The sequence below is a fragment of the Agelaius phoeniceus genome, chromosome 13, assembly GCF_051311805.1.
Source record: "Agelaius phoeniceus isolate bAgePho1 chromosome 13, bAgePho1.hap1, whole genome shotgun sequence".
Taxonomy (NCBI): Eukaryota; Metazoa; Chordata; class Aves; order Passeriformes; family Icteridae; genus Agelaius; species Agelaius phoeniceus.
In genome coordinates, this window is record NC_135277.1 from 16,704,670 (window position 1) to 16,730,196 (window position 25,527).

At 56.6% G+C, this 25,527-nt stretch overlaps 1 protein-coding gene across 3 annotated transcripts in view; it reads right to left on the reverse strand.

The window, feature by feature from the left end:
* LINGO1 (leucine rich repeat and Ig domain containing 1) overlaps positions 1-25,527 on the reverse strand; it is a 159,101-nt gene that overhangs the window by 10,260 nt on the left and 123,314 nt on the right. The window contains exon 1 of one of the 3 annotated variants that reach the window (XM_054642013.2): positions 6,219-6,644. The exons of the other annotated variants lie outside the window; for them this stretch is intronic. Within the exon in view, the coding sequence (XP_054497988.1) occupies positions 6,219-6,224 (6 nt within the window). The 5' untranslated portion in view covers positions 6,225-6,644. Of the gene's footprint in view, positions 1-6,218; positions 6,645-25,527 lie in introns of those variants that run through there. 3 annotated transcript variants of the gene reach the window in all.

The window sequence follows — 25,527 nt, forward strand, 5'->3', positions numbered from 1 at the left end:
CCACCAGCCCCTCCCAGCCCAAATCCTGCAGGAAGGGAGGTGCTGGGGGATGTGGTCTGGACAGGGTTTGGGCTGATAGAAGTCCTTGCAGATATGGGGCTGTGCCAGGCAGAGCTGTTCTAATGCCCATGACAAGGGGGGGCAGTGTCAGCACAGTGGCAGCCTCAGCCATGCATTCCTCAGCCTTTCCAGCACACGCTGAGCCCGTGGGCATAGAAAAAAAGAGAGACCCACCACAGGGATGGAGCAGCTCCCCACTGCCCTCAAAAGAAGGCAGCTGTGGGGTGGGTTTGCTGTGTTGTGCCTGAGCTGCAGCAATGCTTTCTGCCCTTTCTCCTCTCCCAGCACTGTGGATAATGACACGGAGCCTGCGCTCTGGGCTGTACGTGAGAACAAAAGTAATCATGGGGAAATCCAGTGCACGGGAATGCAGTGGGAAATGCGAGGCCAGGGTTTCCATTTCGCTGCCGTTTCCCATCGAGGAGGATAAACAGGCTGAGCACAAATCAGTTTAATGGCAGCACCTAATGGCAGCGCAATTCTGCGCTTCCCGGAGCGAGCCGTAGCTCAGGCCCAAAGTGGCAGGGAGATGGCAGCTCTGTGGGACAGCTCAGGCCCAAAGTGGCAGGGAGGTGCCAGCTCTGTGGGATGGGCACCCCATGGCACAGCCCCAGACAGGCACTGGGGGCCCCCCAGGACTGGCTGCCCTGGCAGCAGCACTGAGATCACCCAGACCATCACAGTACAAGGGGACTGGTGTCCCTCTGCAGCCATGGACTGTTGTCTGCACAATTCCCAGCAGAAAAGAGGCGTCCCTGTGGGTGTCCCTCAAGTCCCTAAGGTCCTCAGACCCACGGGGGGCCTGTGGAGTGCCATGCCTTGCTCTGTGCTAGAGCACACAAAGCACTGGCCAGCAGAACAGGGCACCTGGCCAGTGCCTACTGTGATGCCTCCCCAGCTCATCAGGCTCATATTTTGGGTAGACCAGATGGATCTGGCTCTCTGTGACTATTCCCAATCCAAAGGAGGGGTGGAGAAAGGCTGGGTTTGGGTACGGGAGGGAGAGGTTTGGCTGCTGGAGGGTGACAAGTACCTCTGGAAGGCTCAGGCTTTGCTCACCACCCCCAGGTTGCCTCTGAGGTCTAAATCGGTTGTTTCCCATTTCACACTCAACATCTCAAATCCAAACAAAGAGCTGAAAGAATAGATCACGTCAAAATATTTCTGCTTCTCCCTCCTACGAGAATTCCCCATCAGAGACCAATCCAATTAAGGTGCAGGTTATGAAATTAACCATAATTACCAGAGCGATATTTAATGTTTTGCATTCTGATGAAGAAACAGAATGGAAATGACAAAAAAATGAGTAATTGTGGGTCCTACTGCTATAACTAATGGCAATATAGGGGGGAGGGGAAGGGCTGCCTGGGAAGTGAGGGCTGTGTGGGGTGGCAGGGGCTGGGCTCCATCAGGAACCTTACATCCCCAAGGGCAGGGCTGGGTGCTCAGGGCACATCCCCCTGGGAGCCATGGCCAGCCTGACCCCCAGAGCAGAGGTCAGCCCAGTCTGATGGTAACCATGGGCATTTTGCTATTTGAGCATCCCTTGGACACTGCTGGAGCACAGGAATCGTGTCCTGGAAGGCACAGCCCAGTCCTGCACCTCCTCACTCTGTTCTTGCTCCCTGTGGGGACCCTCCAGCTCACCCAAGGACTGTCCCCACCTCAGGACAATGACCACAGCCCAGAGACAAAGGACACGAGTGCTTCAGTGAGGAAAGCCTTTGGCCTCTGCCAAGACACTCCTGTGGAGCCCAGGAGAGGAAAGCTCATTGTACACACGTCCATTGCAGGATGCCAAGGCACTGACCAGCACTGACACATGAATAAAATGATGGAAAAAACCATGCAGCATGGTTAAACAGAACCATGGTCTGTGCTTCACCATGAGAATGAGCAAAACAAAGCCAAGCTCCCCAGCCCCTGTGACAGGACAGTGACCTGCTGCCCTGCCTGAGCCTTACTCAGGTAGGAGATGCTGTCTGGATGGGGCATGGGAGGGGCAAGGGATGGTGGCCATGATGTTGGTGAGGCCAGAAGGAGGACTGAGCCACTGGTGGGGCTCATGGCAGGGCTCCCCCAACATGGCCATGCTGCACTAATACACTCCATGCATCCCATGCAGGCCCAGAGAGGTCCCATTGGCCATTCCTGATTGCTGCTCCTGAAGGTGGGAATCACCCAGGATTCAGCCCAGCACGATGCTTGGGGTCTCTGCTCAAGGCAGAGTGCTCCCCCCACTGTGAAGCCACACTGATGTGACCTCCTGTCCCCAGGGATGGAGAGAGCCACACACTCCCTGCCTGGGCTGAAGGGGAGATGATGATGTCACCCTCAGTGACATTTATCAGCATTTACTCAATTGCCCGGGTCAAGCTGACAATTAACGCTGCTCAGACACAGACACCTCTGTGCCACCCAGCCCTCTCCTGGTGACAAGGGCCAGAGGCCACACCATGCTGCTGACAGCGCCTGGGGGCTGGGGAAGCACTGGGAAGGGGGGACTCTGGCTGGTGTTTGTCCCTTCCCCAAGTAAGGCCCATGCCCAGACACCCCTGTCCCCTCTGTATCACACATGCCCTAGCACTGCCCAACAGCCACCAGCACTGGCTGGGAGTAAGGCGTGTCCCCAGGCATGGTCACACGGTGCAGAGGCACAGAGATCTCTCTCCCCACAACCATTCCCTGCCAAAAGTTCCAATTTTTACTCTCTCTCTGCAAAGAAAGTGGAAAAAATTGACTAAGAAGAAAATTGAGGTCATGGCCTTCCGTTTCTTTCTCCCTTTGTTTTTCTTGGGTTGTTTGATTTGAGTTAAACATTTGGAGCCCTTTTCTCTCTCATCCCAGCTACCTGAAAAGCTCTTCTGGCTCTTTTCCCACCAAAAGCCATTTCTGCTTGAACCCTGCTCAAGGCTCAGCACAGAACAAAGGACAGCTGCTGACTCAGTGCACTGGGTGTGTTGGAGAGACCAAACACCCACCCTGGCCAAGCTGGGAACATTTGGGTGTTTTCCACCCAAATGTTCACAGAGATGTGCCCATTGCCAACTCTGCCTCCAAGGACAGGGTCCCATCAAACAGCAGCACCCAGTGGTCATCCAATGTACCTCATTGAGCCCCAACAGGTTGTGTTGTGTTTTGTAATTCAACAACTGTAATTACTATAAAAGCTATAACTGTGGTGTTATTATAAAGTGATTTATCAACCCCTGAATTAAAGCCTCAAGTTAGAGGATTTTATACTTGTCACTTACATGGAGCAGCACTAACTTCAGCAGTGCTACTGTGGCTTTGTGAAGCAGGACACTAAAGGAAACAGAAGTCCTTCAGTGATACTGTTACCCTTCCAGGAAACAGTGGTAATTAGAGGTATCACACAGTAATTACATTACAGGTGTAGAGTAGCTGCAGCACAGTACGGTGTTACAGTGGTACAGCCATTTGTTGAGTAATTAATCCATCCACAAGAAGGCCTGCAAAACCTGATGCTTCCCCAGGAGCTGTAAAAGCAGCTCCACTGTCTCCTTCAGTCACCTCCTGCCCCTTCCACGGGACCCAGCGAGAGCTGGGGCTGCCTGAGCCCTGGAGCAGGCAGCTGCTATGGGGAAAACTCTCTGTGAGAAGACATGGAGGCTTTAGCCCAGGGGCACATCTCCCTCTTGGCCTTGCTCATCATGAGAGGCCCCCTCTCCTCCATGGCATCCAGCAGCTGTGCCAACGGGATCCAGGAGGGAGCCAGGAGCAGCAGGAGAGCAGGCACAGCCAACCCAGCCACTCCTCCTGCCGTGCCCCAGAGAGACCCACCCTGGGCCTGCCCCTGGCACCTGGGACAGGCACGGCTGCTCCGGCCACCCGAGCTGCGAGAGGTGCAGGACAGGGACACAGCATGCTCTTGGAGCCAGGGGAATGGACAGGGAAGGAGCAGGGGGAAGGAAGGTTTGGGCAGTGATACTGGCTGGGATAGCTGGTGTTGGGGTGGGTAAGGGCTGGGATGGGTGCTGTGGGATGGGGACAGGCTGGGATAGCAGCTGTAAGGTGCAAATGGGCTGGGGCAGCTGTCATGGAGTGGGGGTGGGTGCTCTGAGATAGGGATGGGCTGGGATAGGGGCTGGGATAGGGACTGGGATAGTGCCTTAGGGTGGGGATGGGCTGGGATAGGGGCTGGGATAGTGCCTTAGGGTGGGGATGGGCTGGGATAGTGCCTTTGGGAGGGGATGGGCTGGGATAGTGTCTTAGGGTGGGGATGGGCTGGGATAGTGCCTTTGGGAGGGGATGGGCTGAGATAGGGGCTGGGATAGGGGCTGGGATAGTGCCTTTGGGAGGGGATGGGCTGGGACAGGGACTAGGATAGCTGCCTTTGGGAGGGAATGGGCTGGGATAGGGGCTGGGATAGGGGCTGGGATAGCTGCCTTTGGCTGGGGATGGGCTGGGCAGTCCTGTAGGTCTGTGCAGCCCCGTGCTGGAGGAGATGGCTCGAGGCACGGCCACACTGCTGCTCCAGGGTCGTCTCCAGCGTGCGTGAAGGTCAGGTCAGGGCTGCTGCAAGGTGCAGAGCAGTGAGGAGAGGGTTAAGACTGGCAGGAGGGCTGGGATGGGGCTGTGGAAGGGGTATCATTGCAGAGCCACAGCCGGGCTCTGGAGGTGGTGCAGAGGAACGGGAGATGGAGGGAGATCCATAGAGTGGGGCTCTTCCCGGAATGCCTGAACTTCCCCCCGCCAGTCGGGACCCCGGAGGGCAGCGGGGCTGTCACACCGATCCCCTGCTGCCGGCCAGCGGCCACAGTCGCTTGCTGGAGCAGGCGTTTGCTGGGAAGGAGCGCGGATGGCGATGGCTGGGGCGGCAGCTGGGGCAGGGACAGGCAGGGAGAGGCAGCAGAGCCTCGGCGACGCCAAGCAGCCCGAGCAGCCCCGATCCCACCCGTGCCCACGCTCGCCCGCTGGCCCTCCCTCCCTCCCTTCCTCCCTCCGCGGCACCAACGCTCCCATTCCTTCTCGGAGGTGGCACCTCCAGCACCTGGATCGAGTCGTGCCTCTACCCATCACTCGGGCTATTTATACATCCACGGCGCAAGGTGAAAAATCCAATAACCCACACACAGTAACGGAGAGCAACAAGCACCGGCACCGCCCGGGAGGGCTCCCAGAGCCCTTCTGCCAAGCAGGCTCCTGGGCATCCCCGCAATCCCCACTGCCCTGTGGAGCTCCTTTAACATCAACTGCTTCATTTTTTCTGCCAGACACAAACCGAGGGCAGAGCCCGCACCCGCAGCCTGACCCTGGCCCAGCATCTCCAGTTCTCTGGGTTGGCTCCTGGCTCCGGGGTGTGGAGCTGAGCCCAGGCAGGGGGACCCTTCAGAGCCCCCCGAGCCCTCCCGGAGCCTGAGGAATCACCCCCCTCGGCATGAGCTCCCCACGGCCCCGACTCACCTATCTCCAGGCTGGGGGGCTGCTGACAGAGAGGTGAACCCCTGCCCTGAAAAATACCCCTTCCCCATGACTCCAATCTCAGGGCTGGAGAGCTCTCCCTGCCCGTCTTTAACCCTTAATGCCTCTGCTTTGGGGATGGGCAGAGGAACAATTCCTCCTCTCGAGTTAACCCTTGCTGGGCAGGAGATGGGCACAGCCAGCTTGAGGCTGATCCCTGCTCCCGTGCCAGTCCCGGAGGGTAGCGCTGTCCAGACAATCCTTTCCCTACCTGAACAAGGCATCTGCTTCAGGCCGGCCAATTCACCCGGGAACTACCGGGAGAGGAGGAGGACACTCCCCATCAGGATACAGCCTCAGTCCCGCCGAGCCCCAGCCCGCCCGCTGGGACCCCGGCCCCGAACCCCGACCCCGCCTGGCTCGTAGCTCCCGCAGGGGCTGCGCCGAGGCTGCGGGAACGGTGCGGGGAGGAGACGGGCAGAGGGGAGCGCCCGGGCAGAGCGGGGCGAGGAGGCGGCAGCATCCGCACCGGCGGGGCTGGAGGGCGGCAGCTCCCGGAGCACACGGCTCCCCCCGCAGCCCCGGGGCACGCACCAAGTTCCAGCCCCGCGCCCTCCGCACCGGAGCGGGTCCGGCCCCGGGGCAGCGCGGCGGCGCCGTCCCGGGGCGGCGGAGCCCCCACCCCGCTGGTCCCGCCAGCCCCGTGCCCCGCTCCGGTCCCCGGTCCCGCTTACCCGCATCTCATCCTCGCCGGCGATCTCCTTCGGTCAGAAATGGCATCTCCCCCGGCCCCCCCGCCAAACCTCCACCTGCAGTAGCGCAGCTCCCCCTCTCCGCAGCGACAGCACACGGAGCGGCGGCGGCGGCGGCGCTCCCGGGGCCGGGCCGCCCCCCAGTCCCGCGCCCGGGGGAGGGAGGGCCGGGCCGGGCCGGGCTGGGCACGGGGCCCCGCCGGGGCCGCCCTAGGGCCGCGCTGCCGGCGGCTCCCTGCCCTCCGCGCCCGGGCGGCCGGCGGCGCTTCGGGGCGGCGGCATCGCCCCCGCGGGCGGGCGGGCGGCTGGCTCAGCCCGGGCTCCGCACGCCCGCTCCGCCGGCCGGGTCTGCCGCGGCGGGGCCGGGCCGGGTGCCGCCGGCCCCCGCCTCCCCTCCGGGAGGAGCCGCCGGCGGGTGCGGGGCGGTGCGCGGAGCGGCGAGCGCGGCAGCGGCGGCCGCGGCCGGTCCCTCCTCCCGCCGCCGCCCCCGCTCCGCGCGGGGGGTGCGGGTGCCCGGGGCTGCGGGGCGGGGGGAGCGGGGATGGCTCCCCCGCCAACCGGGGCCGCTCGATGGATGGGGGCCCTCGCAGCCCCCGCCCCGCCGCCGGTGCAGCCTCGCTGCCCGCAGAGGACGGACCAACGGAGCTCTGCCCGTCACCGTCGCGTCGGTGCCCAGCCCTCCCCGCGTCCGCCGGGAGACGGAGTCGGGCTACCCTGAGGATTCCGGAGGGTCCGTCCTACAGCAGCTCCCTCAGCACTGCGCTTTGCTCCTCTTTACACTGTCCCCCCTTCCCGGCACATAAGAGGGAAAGGGCTGCGAGCGCTGAGGGGACGCCTCCGAGGACAGGTCTGGGACCTGGCGATCCCAAAGCCCCCTCGGAGGGTCCGGCGCATGCTGAGCCGATGGCCTTTCATTCAGGACTAAGTGCACGACTTCCCGAGCACTGCCCACCGCTCCCCCCTTCCATAATGGGCACTCTTTATCCAGCAGCGCTGGATTTGCCCAGCGCTGGCTCTCGCAGCCGAGGCTGGTTTCTCCAGCAGTAATGGACACAAACTTTGCTTGTAATGTGCACTTTTCCTTCCTGCTTCCTCTGGGCTGGGCTCTCCTGGGGTGCTTCCTGCCCTGTCCAGCTTCTCCCCAGCTGTCCCTGGCTGCCAGCCAAGGCAGACCCAAGGCAGGGGCACCAGGGCGCTCGGCAGTAGCACGGGCTGGGGCCACGACTCTCTTGATTGGGTCCCATGAGCCTTCCCTTGAAGGGCTCTTTCAGCAAGTGAGAGCTTTTGAGCTGGCCCCGGGCCTCTCCTGTGCTCCATGGCAGGCTGGGGGAGGCCATCGCACAGGAGAGGCCATCCCAAGCTCACGTCCCTGCAGCGGGCTACAAGCAAGCACCCCCTGGCACTCAGGCAGTGGCTGCTGCCTCTGCGGAGCCCCGTTATGGGTAACGTTATCCCCATTATCCTCATGCCTGGCACAGGCGAGCTTCTGAGCAGAGGAGGAATAAACAAAGGGTGGGCACGGTGAACTCGCCGGCTGAATCACTGCAGCTCCCTGCTCCCGCTGCTGCTCGGCTCCCACGGGCACAGCCCCCGGCTCGGCTGGCACGGTGGGTACCCGTCAGGTGTGTCCCTGCGTGGGCTCGGGCACTGCATCCTCGTGGCACGGAACACCGTGGGGGGACAAGGCGTGTGTTGGTGCACGAGCTCTCCTCCTGCCACCAAGGAAACTCAGCCTGGCCGCTCGCAGCGCTCCTCAGACCTTTACTCGGTGCGGATCGATGCCTCTTATTGTTACGGCTATGGCAGCAATGCCATCGATGTTAATAGCACTTCACAAACACAGACAAAGCCGGCAATCTGAATGCGGCCAGAAAAAAACAAACAGAGGACAAAAGACAGGCTAAGAGCTCTGAATGCCGTTTCTAATGCTTCCGTTCCCCCCGCCCCGTTAAAGCCCCGCTAAAGTGCAGGGCACCGCGTATTCAGAAGTAACACTCGGAAATAATTCCTGGAATTGTTGGTGTGTGAGGGGGGAAATTTCACCTCAGCCCTTCCACAAAGACACGGCAAGTACGCCATGCACGCAGCGCTGGTGGCGTGTGAGAGTGATGCTATGCACTGCCTGGAAGCAGGGGGCCTTCCAAGACCGTCTTTCCCACCTCGGCTCCACGGCCATCCCCGCCCTGGGAGCGAGCCGAGCGGCACAGGACGGGGCACTACGTGTGCAGGAGCAGGGATGAGCTTTTGGGCTGAGAGGGCATCCGTGCACAGCTCTGCTACAGAACAGTCCCGTCCGTGCAAACCCTGCCTTTTGTGTGCCCTCAGCGTGAGATTCCCTTCCCTGGAAGTGAATCTTCCCTTCCCAAAGCCAGCTTGGATGGGCCCTGAGCAACCTGGGAAGGTGAAAGTGGAAGGGGTCCCTGCTCAGGGCAGGAGTTGGAAACGAGAGGATCTTTGAGACCTCTTCCAATGCAAACTATTCTATGGCTCCATGATTTTGGACCTGGGTGCAGGGACCAGGGGCAGCAGGGGAGGTGAGGGCAGCACGGGTGCCCCAGGAATGGCAGCAGGGCACAGCCCTGTTTGCTTTGACAGCCGCACTGTGTATTTTGGCCAGCAGTGAGGAGAGGCGAGGGGAAGGATGGAGAGTGCAGGGAGATAAAACCATCACCTAAGAGCTGCTCTCTCAGCTGGAGCCCCAAGGCCCTTGCCCACAGTGCCAGAGTGTAAGAGCAGCCAGTACAACCAACCTGCCCAAGGAGCAGCACTGCCAATTGGGTTTTTCTGTCTTTAACCCTCAGCCCACCTCATGGGCAACACTTCTTCAGCCCAGCAGCCTCAAGGACACTTTGGGCAAAGGCAGATCCTGGCAGCAGTGAACCCTGCTGGTCTCTGCTGGAGGAACTGCATGGGGCCCTGCTCAGAAGCCCCAAAGGCTCCAATGTTCTGCATTTATTGACCTGTCATGACTGCTGAGCTTACTGTTCATGTCCCTGAGGTGTTGTGGCACGGGTGACAGTGTGCTGGGGACAGCCACAAGCCCACAACCAAGCCTCACTGGAAGTACCATCCCCTCCTGTCCCCACTAACAGCCCGTAGCTATGTGCAGCTGACAGCTTTGCAGCTAACATGCCTTTCTTCCCTCTCCCATCACCTTTACTGGCCTCCCCCATGTTGTAGAGACCAACTCCAGCTGGTTTTGGATCAGCTCCTCAACTGGGTCAACCTCCTTTTTGCAGCATGGAGTGACCCACAGGGCCCCAGCCCTCCAGGTGCCACTACCTGTGCTGACCCGTGTGCAGCCCCTGGAAGCTGCAGAGCAGCTCGGCTCACACGCCCTCGTTGAACATGTTCCTCTTTAAAACCTGCAGGGAATGGCAGGAACATTTGGGTGTCCATCTGCAGGGGCTTGTCCCTCAGACAGATGCTCCAGCTCTTTGCCACTGCCATCCTGGGATGATAACGGGCTGTGGCAGATGGTTCCCTTCTGCTGGCATGAGGCAGGAGTTTATCCCTGCTTCAGCTCCCTCCTGGAGAGGCAGCACCTGCACACTGCTGAGGGACCTGGGCAGTGGGAGCAGAGCTGCCCCTCAGGGGAGAGACCCAGGACCCATTCCCTCCTTTGGATTCAGTGCACGTGTCCAGAAATGCCACAAGAGGTCTAGAAAGGGCCGAGCTGGCAGGAGGGAGGTGGATTTTAATTACTCCCATTATTATTATCATTCCTTTTCTTTCAGATTTTCACACTTTTGTCGTAACAAGCTGAGCTGAGAAAATACATGCAAATGCCAGGCAGAGATAAGATGTACCACACCTTGAAGTACTGCCAGCGCTGGCTCTGGGAACGCCAGATCGGCTGTCTGCCCCTCCTGCCTCCTCCCTCGGCAGCAGGCACGGGGGAGGGGCTGTCCCTGCTCTGCCCCTGCACATCCGGAGAGGAGAGGAGAGGAGGGTCCTCACATGGCCCTGGGCTCCACCTGCAACCAGCTCCTTCATCCTGCCAGTCCTAACCAGTCCCTGCAGAAGGCACCATCATCTCCTGGCTGCTCGGGACAGGGAGGAAAGGTCACCCTGATTCTTGTGCGTGCCTTGCACATCGCATGGACACAGACCTCCCCTGCCCTCCTCAGCACTGCGGGCAGCAGGACCTGTTCCTGAGGAACTGCTGTTCCTGAGGAACCCTCGAGGAATCCCTGTTCCTGAGGAACCCCCATATATGAGGAACCCCTGTTCCTGAGGAACCCCTGTTCCTGAAGAACCCCTGTTCCTGAGGAACCCTCATTCCTGAAGAACCCTCGTTCCTGAAGAACCCCCGTTCCTGAGGAACCCTCGTTCCTGAGGAACCCCTATTTCTGAGGAACCCTCGTTCCTGAGGAACCCCTGTTCCTGAGGAACCCTCATTCCTGAGGAACCCCTGTTCCTGAAGAACCCCTTGTTCCTGAGGAACCCCTGTTCCTGAGGAAACCCTGTTTCTGAGGAACCCTTGTTCCTGAGGAACCCCTGTTCCTGAGGAAACCCTGTTCCTGAGGAACCCTTGTTCCTGAGGAACCCCTGTTCCTGAGGATGGCTGTTCCACCGGGCCCCTGCGGATGCAGTCAGGGAGAAATGTGCTCCCAGATCACGTTCTCCCTTGGAGGTGGTGACATTTCAGGGTGTGTGGGGGGAGTGGGATGAAGAGGCAAGGCAGGATATTCCTGCTCCCCCGTCCCCACGGCCATCTGGATGTGTGCTGGTGCCTCCTCACAGCAGGCTGAGTCAGTCCAGTGGCTTCTCATTATCAGCTGGAGGGAATCCAAATTCCACATTGTATGGCTGCTCCTCAGTGAAACTGAGGATCCTTATCAAGTATTATCATAATGCTTTCTCTCTGTACTGCCTTGTACTGCTCCCTGCTCTGGTCAGCTTATTGATTTGGAGCAGAATGACCCAAAAATTCTTTGACCAGCAGCCATTCACTTGGGACAGCAGTGGCAGGAGCCACAGAATGTTCCCCTGGACATGGGCTGGGGCTGTGAGGCCGTGGAGGGGATCCCTCCACTGTCCCCACCACAGCCTCACTTGCTGGAGGCTGCAGGTGCATGGCTGGACCCATCTCCAGCTCTGTGTCCAACTGAAAGCGAGGTGAGAAGTAGGAGATGCTGTGCTCATGCCTTGCACATCTCAAATCATGACCTGACCTCCATGAAGCTCTGGAGAACAGGGATGAAGAGGAGAAAAAAGCCTTTCTGTAGCCCCTCTCAGCAAGTGCTACTGAACATTGGGTAAGCTGCTGATACACAGGGTCTGCCCCAGCTCAGCTCATCCACGTCTCTGCCAGGGCACTGTCCCCACCCTGACCCATTGGAATTCTGGGTGTGGAAATTAGGCCTTTCTATGCAATGTTCTGGAATGGAGAGAGGCCACATGTCCTCATGTCAGCCTGAGTCAAGCACTGATAACTTGACTGCTCTGTCAAGCAGCCCAAACACGTGGCATGAAGGGCTGAGGGAAAAGGCTCCATTAAGTTCTTAAGCCCATTGACACATATATAGAAGGTATTAATAATATCAAGCACCTCAGTGCCTATTGTTGCCCACGTTCAGGAGATGAAAGATAATTTCTGGGACAAGGAATTTATGACAGTGACAGCTTTTTAACAGCTTGGTGTAAGAATAGGAGCTGCACAACAGGACAAAAGCAATGATTAAAGAATTTGGCACAAAGGAGAGAGGGCTTGGAGAGAGCTGTGAGTATGGAGGACAGGAGAGTCCTGTCAATTGCCCACACTGAAAAAGCAAAAGCTGCCCTGGGCATGGAGGATGGCAAGGTGATATGGGCACCATTCTGCTGGGGCTGACTCACAAATACTTGGTAACTAAGAGAAGGGGATCAGGGTGCCTGAAGGGGATGAAATGCTCATCTTAATGTTCAAAAGAAGTTTGGCCCCTGCCTGGTGTGGCAGGCTGAAATGGGCAGGGCTCAGCTGGGGCTGCATGGGAAGCAGCATGGGGAGCAGGGGGGAGCTGGGCTGCCCTGCTGGGCACAGGCCAGGGAGCAAACACATCAGCCAGGGAAGGGGGGTCTGGCATGTGGCAGGGTAAGGAGGGAGCTCTGCTCCCTGAAGGCCAAGCTGGAGAAGCAGCAGTAGCAGACCCAGCTCCAGGACACTCTCAGGGTGCAATTATTACTAATATCCTCAGTGTTCCTTTGCACAAATACGTGCTCCCCTAATGTGCACTGCACATGTAAACAGCCTTCCAGTGACATTTGCATGCCCAATTACATCTGCATGTAATTGATTTGCACGCACAGTTGGAGGGTGCTAAAACACTGGAGCCTGTCTGCACTTTCCCACAGCCACCTCCCTGAACCCACACAGAGGAAAAGCACCTCATGCTGGGGCCAAACCCCATCCCAGCCCCACTGTTTGTGTCCCTCCCTGCGGGGTGTGCCCCGTGCCCAGCAGGATGGGCTCACAGCCATGCCCCTTCCTGCATCTCCATCATCTGCAGCGACCCCAAACCCAACCCCAAACCCAGCCACAGCACTTGCTGTTTGCTCAGCTCCTCTTATAAGTGACTGGCACCATTCCAGAAAGGATTAAAAGCAGGGAGTGAGAAACATAAAAGCTCATGTAATTACGTGCAAAGAAGCCCCTTAATAATTTATAGAGGGAGAGGGTAAATATCTTCGTGTGTTATTCAAGTGTAGCTCATTGTCCCGTCTGGCTAATACCCAGCGTACACGCATCACAGCCTTTATCCGGGAGGCTGTTTTGCCTTTAATACCTTTCATAAATTATTGAATTTATAAAGAGGAAAGCAGGTGTCATGTCACTCCTATAAACAGCTCGTTAGTTAAAGCTAACGAAGTTGGGGAGCAACAGTTTCCTACTGGCTTGTCTACCTCCCACCTCGCTGTCTGTGCTGTCACCTGTGATGCCGCACAGACCCTGAGCTGGGGCAGGCCTAAATTTGGCTAAAAAAAAAAATCTGGCAGCAGATAGATGGCCTGTGACAGCCTTATCCCCTGGCTTTCTGAGCCCTACTTGTGCCCTTGTGGAGGTGTAAGGATGCAGCTATGGAGAGGATCCTTTTTTCCATTCCCAGCTTGCCTGCTGCAGCATTACCACTTCCATGTCACCCATGGTCCTTCTGGGTGCAGCAATGGACCATCAGCTCCTGGGGGTACCTGAGGATGCTCTGAGCACTCCTCCCGGCAGGAGGGCTACACGAGGGTGAACTCTGAGGTCAGGACAGGGCAGGAGGCAGAGGTGTCTATGGCAGGAGGGCTGAGCACAGACCTTTCTCTCTCCAAAACCCACGCCTGTCCCATTTCCAGCAGCCGAGGGCCAGGACGAGCAGCCCAAGAGTGGCTCCTGAGCGCAGGGGATGTGTTTTCAGGCTGGCTGGGGGAAGCACAGCATCTCCCTGCTTTCTGCTGAACGAGGCAGGGTGTTAGAAGGCCGCCTCTAAAAACAGCAGAGGTGTGACTGAGTCAGCAGCACGTGTCTGTGCGAGGGAGTCAGTCCAAGCTCGGCAGAAGCAGCGTGCGAGCGTGGCCACGCAGCCCCCGCCGGGCAGCCGGGCCCCCCCAGGCTATGCCCCCATCCCTGCGCTGCAGGACGGAGCCGCTCCGGGAGCAGCTGCTTTGGAGGCTCTGCTTTTGCTTTCACACCCAGGAGAGAGTCACCAAACCCCCACACGTAGCCTCTCCAAATAGAATACATATGCATTAAAGAACAGCCATGGAAAGGGGAGCCATCAGAAGTATTTTAGACAGTTTCGAGCGAGTGCCAAATGGGGATGAATAAGCTGAACGCAAAAGGACCCACGCGGAAAACGCTGCCGGCATCACGACAGGCACAGCACGGGGATGGGGACGCACGGAGCAGCCCAAGCTGTGACTGCCAGCACTGAGGCACGTCCCAGCCTCATGATGAATGCTGGCCCCCGAAGAACACCCAGTAGGGCCTTGTGGGCATGAGGAGAGGGAACTCAAACTATTGATAATCAATTAACTCCTTCAATTACAGCAGCCTAATGAGGTAGCACCAAGTCAACTCTAATGAACATCAGTTTAATAGAGGCAGTTCCTCAGGCGCTGGTTTTTGACTCAATCTCTACAAGGTAGGGAACACTGCTAAAGTATCGAGCAATAATGTCACCAAATGAACACACTCTGCTCTCTGCAGAGCCCACAGCTCCTGGGGGGCTGTGGTAGCACGGGGTGTCTCTGAGCCCTGGGGAGGTCCTGGCTGTGCCCAGCTGGACCCCAGCAGGGGGACACTGCTGGCAGCACGGAGCTCGTTTGTCCCGGCACAGAGCACACGGTTCCTGGGGACGCTGCCGGCTGCGTTAGCTGCTGTGAGATGAAGCGAATGTCACCGGGCCCAGCTCTCCCCTCCAGGCAGCGATTTTTTAGGGTTTTTTGGTGACGACAGCGTAAGTGACAAAACAAATGTCACTGCCCGCTGGCCCCAGTGGCTCCCTGGAAACCTGCCGGGTCCCATGGAGGAGAAGGGGGAGTGGAGGGGGGGTGCAGAGCACCATCCCTAACACGTGCCTGTCACGGGGGCTGTGCCAGCACCCCACTGCACCACGGCTTGCAAGCAGGGCCTGGGGAAGCCCTGCCCAGCAGGACACTGGGGTGGGGATGCCCAGGAACGCCGGGATCCCGGAGGTGCCATCCCACTGTGCTGCACCGACCATGCTGGGGAGGGATTTACATACTAAGGAGCCTTCAGCGCAGTAAAGACAACCCGACATCTATTTTGGGTCTCAAAGCCAAAGGCTGTATTTCAAATCCACTAATCAGGTGAGAATACAGCAAACCCATGCAGAGCAGAGCAGAGCAGGGAAGGAGGGGGAGCCTCTGGCTCCTGGCAGCATTCCCCACTCCACAGCAAGGGCCCCATGGCAGTGGTCCCCAGCACCCCATCAGCACCCACCAAACTGGGCTTCCAGGGGAAGGGACTCCTTGTACTCGTGGGGGCTGAACCCCAAATTCCTGCTGCACTGGGTCCGTACAGAGGGGCCCTTTCAGCGCCTAAACCTCCATGGGCAGGGACTGCCAGGACCCTGCCTTCACCCAAGGCTGTGCAGAGCTGAACTGAGCTGCTGGAGGGGCACTGGTGGTGCAGCCCCACTCCCCACAGATGGAGCAGATGGAGGACACAGGCTGGCTCCCTGAGCCCAGGTGTGTGGTGCAGGGGCTGCCTGTGCCTCTGGATGCTGTGGCAGATGGAAGTGGATGTGGATTGCCTGTGCTGCCTGCTGGGACCTCACAGGGGCTTGGCCACAGCCTCCCTTCCCTGCTGATGGGCTTGGGAGCAGTCTGGGGACACAGAGGATGGCTGGATGGGCTCAAACGACAGCAGAGGCACAGGTCAGGCAATTCACTCACATGGATGTGTTTGTGAAAGCTTTGGGGTCTGAGCACCATTCCCAGGGGTGCAGTGTATGACCTTTGGTCCAGCTTGGGGAGGGTAAAGGGAGAAGAAGACATTCCTGCTCTCTCTGCCATTCCTGGGCAGAGCTGGGCCACACCTGCATGGGAAGAAGGATCCAGGAGACCCAGGATCGCTGGAGCTGGCCAGGATGAGCCAGAAGGGAAGTACAAGGCAGAGGACTGGAGGGAGAAGGAGAGACATGAATAGATATACAGGGAAGGTTACAGCCCTGCACACCTGGTAGACCCACACAAAAAACTGAATCTGGGCATCTCCAGTTCCCATGAACAATTTATCTGACACCAGTGTAACCAGCAACAGCCCCCAGCTCCTCCCAGTCCGACAGCACTGACTGCAGATGCCAACCTTCCTGTGTCCACCAGGACCTGCACAGATCCCCCTGGCCCTGTCAGCCTCTGGATGAGCAGGGGGTGCTCATCCCTTCCAGTCCTCCCAGAGCCCATTCCCCCTGCAGTGTGGAGGGGACACAGGGTGCTGGCCATGGCTGGTCTGCCCCAGACCACTTTGTCACCATTCCTAAGGGCCAGAAAAGCTGCTGAGAGTGTCCTGGGAGTGTGAAACACTGGGGGAGACGGGTGCAGCTGCTGCACTGAGGATGCTCACAGAGCTGCTTTAGTGAAACAGCCACGCAGCTCCGGGCACTGGAGATTATTCTCATCTCTTTTCTTGTTCGGTCGACTTATTCAAAGACTATTAGTGGATTAACTAAAATTCTTATGATGCTGGAGCAGCATCTTAGCAGGGGTTTAGGGAGCTGGAAGGGGCAGTTTTCAGGGGCAGCTCTCATGTTACCCTGGAGCAAGTCTGCAGCTGGGAGCGCTTGCCAGAGGAGGCTCAGAGTCCTGGCAGCAGTCGCTCTCTTCTCCAAGCTGGCAGTGCTGTAGAGGAATTGTCTGGAGGGCAGCGGTGGCTGGCAAGCCCTGTGGTCCCTCCTGCTCTCTCATGTTTGTCTTGCAGCTTCTGGGCTCCATTTCACAGGGAGGGCTCAGTGACACAGGGGACTGAACCCAAGGATGGGAGAAGTCTCTCCACACCTTCTGTTGCTACATCCTCCTTCCCACAGGTAACTCCCCCACTGGGGCTGTTGCTCTTACAAACTCTGCTTCCTCGTCCAGAAGGTCCCAGGGCCGTGCCCTGGTATCCCACAGCCCACAGACAAACGACCTCACAGCATTCCTTGTTTTCCCAGGCTGCCTCAGCATGTGTGGCAGAGTCTTCCCCCTTCCCATCCCCTCCTCATCAACTGGCAAAGCCCCAGCGGTTTCCCCCAGAGAGCGCGCGGTGAGACACAGCATGAAACAACTGCACATAATTAGAGGATTGAATGGGGTATGGGAGCAGAGCAGGGAGCTTGCAACATCCATAAATAGCTCGTCTTGCCGAGCTGCTTAACTCCTTGCTTGTTCTTGCCAAAGTGCAGACCCCAAAGGGATGGTGTCTGTGTGTGAATAGGGGTGGAAAGTTCAGGAGCGTATTTTTAAACCATTCAAGCTGTACTCGAGCTGAGTGATACGTTATTGTCTCTGTGTGTCACTTGAAATGTCTTATGAATGCAAGAAATGAAAAAAAAAGCCACCATTTTGCCTCTCTACACTCCCACCCCTCTGCTTCTACCCAAATAATGTCAGGCTAGAGCTGACAGGCAAAAGGAAAGCACCACAGGCTAAGGCTGCCTCAAAGCAGCCTGAAAAGCTCCTCTAGCAGGGGGAGCCCTGGCTGGTGGGGCCAGTGGGCAGAGGAACCAGTGCCAGGCACAGGCACCCGCAGGCAGCAGTGTGCCAGAGCCTGCCACGACAATGCTGGGGTCCCCAGAGAGTCCCCAGCCAGGACAGCAGGGCTGTGTGCCTAGCAGCAGGGGGTCAGGTTGGATATCAAGGAAATGTTCTTCAGCCAGAGGGTGGCTGGTCACTGGTACGGGCTCCCCAGGGAAGTGGTCACAGCTCCAAGCCTGACAGAGCTCAGGAAGTGTTTGGACAATGCCCTTGGGCATCTGGTGTGACTCTTGGGGATGCTCCTGTGCAGGGCCAGGAGTTGGACTCAATGATCTTTGTGGGTCTCTCTCAACCCAGCATATTTTGTGATTCTGTCTTGACTATTGTCCCATAAGAACAAGGGACCTACCCCTGCTACCCCACCCAGGGTCAGTGTAGGATAGCATCACCTCAGTTCTGCCCATCCTGAGCCCTCAGGGCCCCCTGGGTGGCTGGCACTTGGTGACAGTGACAATCCTCAGTTCCTGGGGCTGGCAGGCAGCCCCAAGCTGTGGTTGGAGACAGAGATCCCAAAGAGCCTGACAAAGAGCTGGAGCCATGGTGAGATACAGCAGGACAGAGGGAAAACAAACCAGAAACTCACTGGGAAATCATTTTTCTCCTAAATGGGGCAGATATAATTAAGCAGCACGGGCTTTATGAATGATACCAGCTCTGCCTTGAAACACATCATTACCCCTCTCTGTTAGAGCAGTGTTTTTAAATACATATTTCCTCTTCCAGTGCTAGAGGAGAAGGCTCTGGGGCTGGGATGCTGGGATCTTTTGCTAATCACCTCTCATTTCACCTAGTGGCAGGGAAGTGCTGAGCTCTGGCTTTCCTGTACACACACTTCTGCTCCAAATCACTGCTGGCCACTGTCCTCTTCCTCTCCTCTGCCACTGTGGATACCAGAAGGGAGGACAGTGCTGAACCTGCATCCTCCAGCCCCAGAGGGTTTGAGCCTCCCTGTGCCAAACCTGCCTGGGATCCCAGTGCCAGAGGTCACCCCAAACCCCTCTACCCAAGCTGTGTGAGCCCCTCACCATATTGTTTTCCTTGTCTTACAGAACCTGGGGCTCCAGGGCATGAGATATTTCACTGACTGTTGACCCAAGCTGGTTTCCCCCATCTGGCACCCTCTGCACCCAGCAGGGTCTGGGTGTTCTCCTCAGCTTGGTGCAATTTGGGCCTCTCTGCTCCCAGACGAGTCCCCCAGCCCATGCCATGTCTGCCATGAGTGCTCACTGCAATGGATTAGAGAGACCCAAGCAAGAACGAAGGGCTTTTGTACTAGAAATTGAAAGTTGATGGAGTGTGTCATAGGAAAATGACAACAACCTACTGTACCCCGAAAGACAATTATTTTTCCCTCATTGGAAGTGATTGAATTTTTCCATCAGTGACACCACCAACATCAGTGACACCAATGGCTCTCTTATAGAAAGGCTCTTTCCCAGCTGCACACCTGAATTTTCTTACACCTGCCCACTCCTCCCTTACCTGCTCTGCTTCCTGTGCTTTGGCAGGACATGCTCAGGTCACAGCCAGTACAGAGACCACCCTCAGCTGGGTGTGCTCTCCCTCTCCATCCCTGCACTCCTGCAGACCCTTCTTCCCTCAGCTCTGCTCCTCTGGACTAATTCTGAATATTCTGTGATTCTGTGAATATGCCAGGGCTGGAAATCACACAATGAAATCACGTTGTTTCACTGTGACCAGCCATGGTAGCAGGACCTGCATCAAAGTACTGGGGCTGTGCTTGGTCTCTGATGTAGGTACTCACACGGGCAAAAAGGAAGAGCTGGGAGGCAAGGTGACCTCTCTAGAGATGGGGAAAAGGGTCAGGCAGCACCTTGATCTGCTGTGGGCTTGGAGGGTTGGACAGCACCCTGGAGAGCCTGCTCTCCTTGCAGAGCACTGTGTCCTGCTGGCCTGGGGACACCCTGCAGCCACATCTCACCTCAGGGTGAAAGGTACAGCCAAAAGCCCCTTCTATGAGTGATGTTGGCCCAGAATCTGGCATAGCACAAGCCACAAGGGCTTTGGGATAGGTTCCTGTGTGTGCCTGGAGCACAGCTGTGCTTTCCACAGGCTCCTTCCCATTCCCAAGGTGCTTCCCCCTCAACCCAGCCTGGGTTACTCCCTGCTGGCAGAGGACCAAGCTGGTTGATTAAGACACATGAACTAATGAAGAAGCCACAGCGCAGCACTGGGAGCCTGCTACATCCCACTGCACCCACCTGCACTGGGAGCTGGGCAGGCTCCTCCCAGCACAGACCAAACCCTGAAAGCCTGGGAGCACAGGAGGGTGCCAGCACCCCACCCAGCGTTTGGGGGGACAGCGGTGACACATCCAGGCTGTGCAGGGTGCCAATCCCAGCGGGGAGGATCGGGGGCAGTGGCAGGTCGGGATGGGTGGTGAGGCTGGCACTGGCACAGGCAGGCCGTCCCCCTGCCTGCTGCGTGGGTGCTGCGGGGCTGAGGAAGGCGCAGCTCCAGCGGCGCTCAGAGCCCCATCTGCTGTGTGGGCTGGGAGCACATATGTTAGATACACACACATCTACGTGTGCCTGATATATATACACACACATACATGGGAGAGACTTTTATAGATACACATTTACATATACAGTCAACACCAGCAATTACTGCGGGATTTTGAAGGCAGCAGAATCAGCCCCAGATATCAGAACATGCCCATCTTTATCCTGTGCCTTTGGTGAATGCCACGTGCCAGGGCAGGGTGCTGGGAGAAAGCAGGGCTGCCCATCTCCCACACCTGCACTCTGCCCCAGGAAGGAGCAAAGCATCTTCCCTGGCCATGCACAAATCCTACAGCCCAGCAGGGATCTGGGGGGATACATCTGCCCATACACAGCCTGCATCCATGGACAAGCTGGATGAACTGCTGTATGGCTAATGGAGAGAAAAGGCCTCTCAGGGGCAGGATTAATCTCGTTCTAAGGTGCCTGCCTGAGAAAGGTCAGATGAATTTTGCCTGGACGTGCCTTTTTTCTCCCTGCTGACTATAAATGTCATCCAGCCAGTGGGCTCCAAGGCAGGTACCTACAGAGAGGCCACATGCAGACAAGTAACAGGGATTCAAGTCCATAGCTGCTGCCCTGGATCAACCCTGGTGCTGCATGGATCCACGGGCAGGACAGGGAGACAAACCCAGCTCGGGATTTGAGACCCTGAGATTTCTCCCAGACACACAGCTCAGCTGGTACAAAGTTCATCTTGGTAAGTGAAACTTTTCCATTCATCGTCTGCCATAGCCCCAAGCAGCATCACCCAGCTGTAAAGTACCTCAGAGTTGACTCAATGTCACATTTAAGTGCTGGAGGCATCAGAATTCAGGATGCTTCAGAAAGGTTATGTAAACCATTACATCAAATCCTGGGAGAGTTATTAAGGTGAGCGGCAGAGCATAGGAGAATGGGTGATTATCTCACAGCAGTGCTGTGGAACCACACCAGCCACAGCCAACAGAAGGATATAACTCATTCTCCTTACAAGCCCAGTTTTGTTTCCCCCTAATGTGCTTTAAAAATTAAAAAAAAAAATCTGTCCACCAAAGAATTCTCTACTCTGGAATATAATTATTTGAGAGAGTCTCCAATGAAGCAGTGAAGGCACTGGGGAGATAAGCTATGAAAAAGGGAAAGTTTCTAACTATTGGACAAGTCTTCTGTTCCCCCTCCCCATTTTAGAAAAGTCGTATTTAAAATTCAGTGTGGTCTATTAACTCCAAATTTATTTTATTCATCTGAACTTGTGCTTTGAGGGCTTGGGGGAGGCCTGCATGGTTAATTTTGGAGTTATTTGCTATGGACTCTTGAACCTGTCAGAAGTGTGTGGGCTCCCCAGGGAGGTTCTCCAGTGGGCAGAATTGTCCTTAAGGACATGAATGCATCTGCAGGGGTCTGCAATTTTTCAGAGTTTGGAATAGACCCAGCCAGATTGAAAGACATTTAGAAATCTTCAGGATCAGCAAATGTATTTTGTAAAGCACAGAGCTGACCTGTTTAGGTTAAATAATGGTAAGAATTTTGTGGGGGCAACACAACTGGGAATTGCAGGCCCAAAGCAGCCAGCTGAAGGACTAACATTAAGTCAGGAGTCATCATCCTGAAAACCTGTGGTGCTGGTGGCATAGAGCAGCCAAGAAATGCTAATTATAACAATATCCCTGATGGACATCCTGCAGCATCCTGCCCAGAGTGCTCTCACATGGCAATGCTGCCTCCTCCTCTGAAAAGCCACAGAAACCACAGGGAGACAGCCAGAAGTGTCTCGTAGAACTCCTAATCCCACAGGATTTATCCCACAGGATTAACACAGCCCATGTCCATGCCAGCAGCCTGCATCCTCCGGGTGAGCCACTGGGATGTTGCTGAGTGACACAAGGAGCAGATCCTGTGGCAGACTGATGCATCCTGAGAACACAGCCCCAGCCCAAAAGCTTTCACCCTGGAGTCTGGGAATGCAGGGAAGTCCATACTGGAGTCTGCACACAGGAATGGGGACAGGGTGTGTGCTGGCAGGCACAGCAATCCTGGCAGCATCTCCTGCACAGGACACAGGGGCTCTGCCTTCCCAGCCCCCCAGGCAGAGGAAAATGAGGCATTGCTGAGTAACTGGGTGAATTCCTGGGCCAAACAGGCAGCAGGAGGAGCACCAGGGTGCCACACTAAGGTTCAGCCCTAGGGCTGTGCTGCTGTCACCCCCTCTGGTGGGTTATGACTGCAGCACTGCCACTGGCTTCCCTCCTCAGTGTGCCCAGCCGTGCGTGGCCGGTGTCAAACACGGGGGCAGTGACTCACAGTGGCTCTGGCAGCACATGGGCAGTGTCTGGGCTGAGCTGTGTGACAGTCCTGGAGAGCTGTGCCTTTCAATGCCACCGTAGTACTCCTCAAATCCCAAAAATGCTGCTACTGAATAACCCCTGGAGGTGAGCTCGGCCCAGCCATGCCCATAGTGAGCTCTTCACAGGGTGCTGGATCCCAGTCACACTGTGAGAAGGTGCTGTTGTAAGTAGCTCACCCAAACCCTTGAAGAGGGACATTTGTCCCCAGAGGTGGTAGGGGACCTGTGCCCTTGGGACACACAAAGGAGCATCTAGGCTGGCATCAGCCCCAACCTGGTCTATGCACAAAAGGAGCCCTGACTCTTGGGCTATCAGCTGGCACCTTTCACTGTGCTATTCTATGATGCTAACATTCATTTAAGAAAAATTACAGATACCCCCAACATGGGCTAATTAGCTAATGACATTATTTTGGCCTGATGTGCCATATAATTAAACAACTAATAAATGGCAAGAGTCCTGTGTTGCTGAGGCTCCTGAGTCAATACCATGCTATTACCACGGTGTAATTGAGTTTACTGAGAACCTCAGCACAGACATCCCAGAGCCCATGCAGGAATGGTATTGAAACAGCCACCAGAGACCCACCTGCTGGATAAAGGAGAAAGACAAATCTTTTAATCTACAATACAGCCTGGAGTCACACACAGAGAAGACAAGTTTGTGCTTCACACTGTGGTAAATGCATTTGCTAGAGGAGGGTACATGCCTCCCAAGAGGGGCTACCTGTGCAAGAGCAGCTCTGGCAGCACAAGAGGCTTCCAGAGCTCCAAGGGAGGGTGGGATGAAATGTAGCTTCTCCTCACTTCCAGACTTCTAGAAACCTATTTCTATTTCATTTTTCTCTATCAAAAAGGTGCCTTTTTGGATGGATTTCTGATGACAGAACCAAAGGGTGCTCTGGGGCTACTGAAAGGTCTCAGAGGCGGCTCAAAGCTTCCTCCTGCAGCCCTGACCCTTGTAGACCAAGTGCCCCAACCTAACACTCTGCTGGCAGGCTGCAAATGGGCCACGAGTTGGATTTAGGGCTCTTTGGGTTTTTTTAGCACTAGCAGGGAAGAAGGAGAGGAGTAGGTTGGCAACCAAGCTCTCATTTGAGTCATGAAGCATCTACAGATGTCTCAGTATAATTTGCTGTCCCTGGGGTGGGGAGGGTGATTTTGAGGTGCTCAGAGGTGATTTTGCTATATGGACATGTTGTCAGGCAATGACCACATGACCTTTGTGTGCATACACAACCCCTGAGTCCAAGCTCCTCTCCCACACGCTCCCCTCCCTGCAGCTCTGCTGTTGTGTCCCCAGATGCACCCGTGCTCCAGCTCACCCTCCTCTTTCTCCTCACCTCCCTTCCCTGGCAGTACCAGGCAAGAGCTCCTTCCAGTCCAGGAAGGGCCTGGAAGCTGTGCTGGGGCACGGCAGCATCTGTCATCCGAAGGCAGAGGCACAGGGCTCTGGGCCGTGCTGCTGTCAGGTCCCTGCATGGCAGCAGTGGGCAGAGCCGAGTCCTCCTGGCAGGCTGAGGCTCGCTGGCCCTGCAGTGGCATCTCCTGGTGACAGTGCAACAGGAGGACAGGCCACTACAAGGGATGGATGCGGGGCTGCATAGCCAGGAGCCACGGCAGGGCTGGGGATCTGCACTCTTCACATGGGGTGAGACAGTGGCTGCAGCTCAGTAGGTGCAGCTCACATCCAGCACCTGCATCCCACACTGGATGAAGTAAATGTAGCCCAGAGGAGCAGGAGCCTGGGCAGGCAGCCCCATCCCAGGGGTTGCAGGTACAATTGGTACAGCCTCAGCAGTCCTGGAGAGTTTCTGGGAGTGTGAGCAGGACTGACAGGCTGTAGCTGATGGGCTGGGTGGGCAGCACTGCTCTGGGCAGGGCCCTGGCTCTGCTGCCATCTGCATCCCACCATGGACCTGCTCCAGTAGCTCATCCTCATCCCACAGAGTTCCTCAAGAAAAGAGGGCTAGAGACAGAGAAATGAGAGCCCAGAGGGACCACTCTCAGCCTATACTCCCAGCTCTTGCTTAGCACAAACTACACCATCCCCAAGGAGCTCCACAGCAAATCCATAAGGGTTCCTCACTTCACCCGCTGCCGGTATTTAAAGCAGACGTGTCACAGACATCTTTTATGAAAAATCCTTTCCTTAGGATTGTTTCTCCTGAGAAGCTGAGAGGCCTCAGGAACAAAATGTAAACAGTAATTGTCTGCTGCTCTGGAATGCAACAGGTGCCTCTGTGATTGGTCTCATGTGGTTGTTTCTAATTAATGGCCAATCACAGTCAGCTGGCTCAGACTCTCTGTCCCAGACACAAGCTTTTGTTATTGATTCTTTCTTTTTCTATTCTTATCTAGCCTTCTGATGAAATCCTTTCTTCTATTCTTTTAGTATAGTTTTAATATAATATATATCATAAAATAACAAATCAAGCCTTCTGAAACGTGGAGTCAGATCCTCATCTCTTCCCTCATCCTTGGACCCCTGTGAACACCGTCACACAGACAAACTCAGGAGCGAGGCTGGAAGCAGACTAAGCCTTGATCCTGGTGCATGAGGAGCTCCCCAGGACAGTGGGAGAGGGATGATGGCTGGGGGATGGTGAGCAACAGGGCTCCATGAAAAGAGGGGCAAAACCTGAGTTTGCAGGAGGGCAGGGAGCGGCTGCAGGCAGCAATGCGAGAGGTGCCAGGAGCAGAGGCTGCTGGAGCCGCCTGCAGCTCCGGGGAAGAGGTGGGTGTGCAAAGGCTCAGCGACAGCAGAGCTGCTGCTGACAGTGAGAGGCAGCTCCTGTCATGAGCGTGAGCCAGGCTCTGCCAACACAAACACCCAGACTGCTGAAAACAAGATGTGGGGCCACGCGTCCTGGCTGTCAGTCAGCACGCAGGGAGCGCCGCGGCCGCTCCAGCTCACACGGGGGAGGGCTCGTGCTCTCCCTGAAATGCCTCCCTGGTGCCCGTGGGCAGCCCCTCCAGGCTCTGGCCAGGAGACAATGATTGTGCCCAGGGGGCAGGAATGGTCTCCATCCTCCTGGCTGGTCAGGGAAATCCTCCCAGCTCCCTGGCTGCAGCTCAGCCGCTTTCCTCCCGTACCACAGCTCAAGGAGGGAGCAGGGAGGAACAAGGAACACCTGCTGCTGCTTTGGAGAGGTGCTTGTTTGGAGAGTGATTCCTGCAATTGAGAATCACTCACAGAGCACTCAAAAGCCACGCC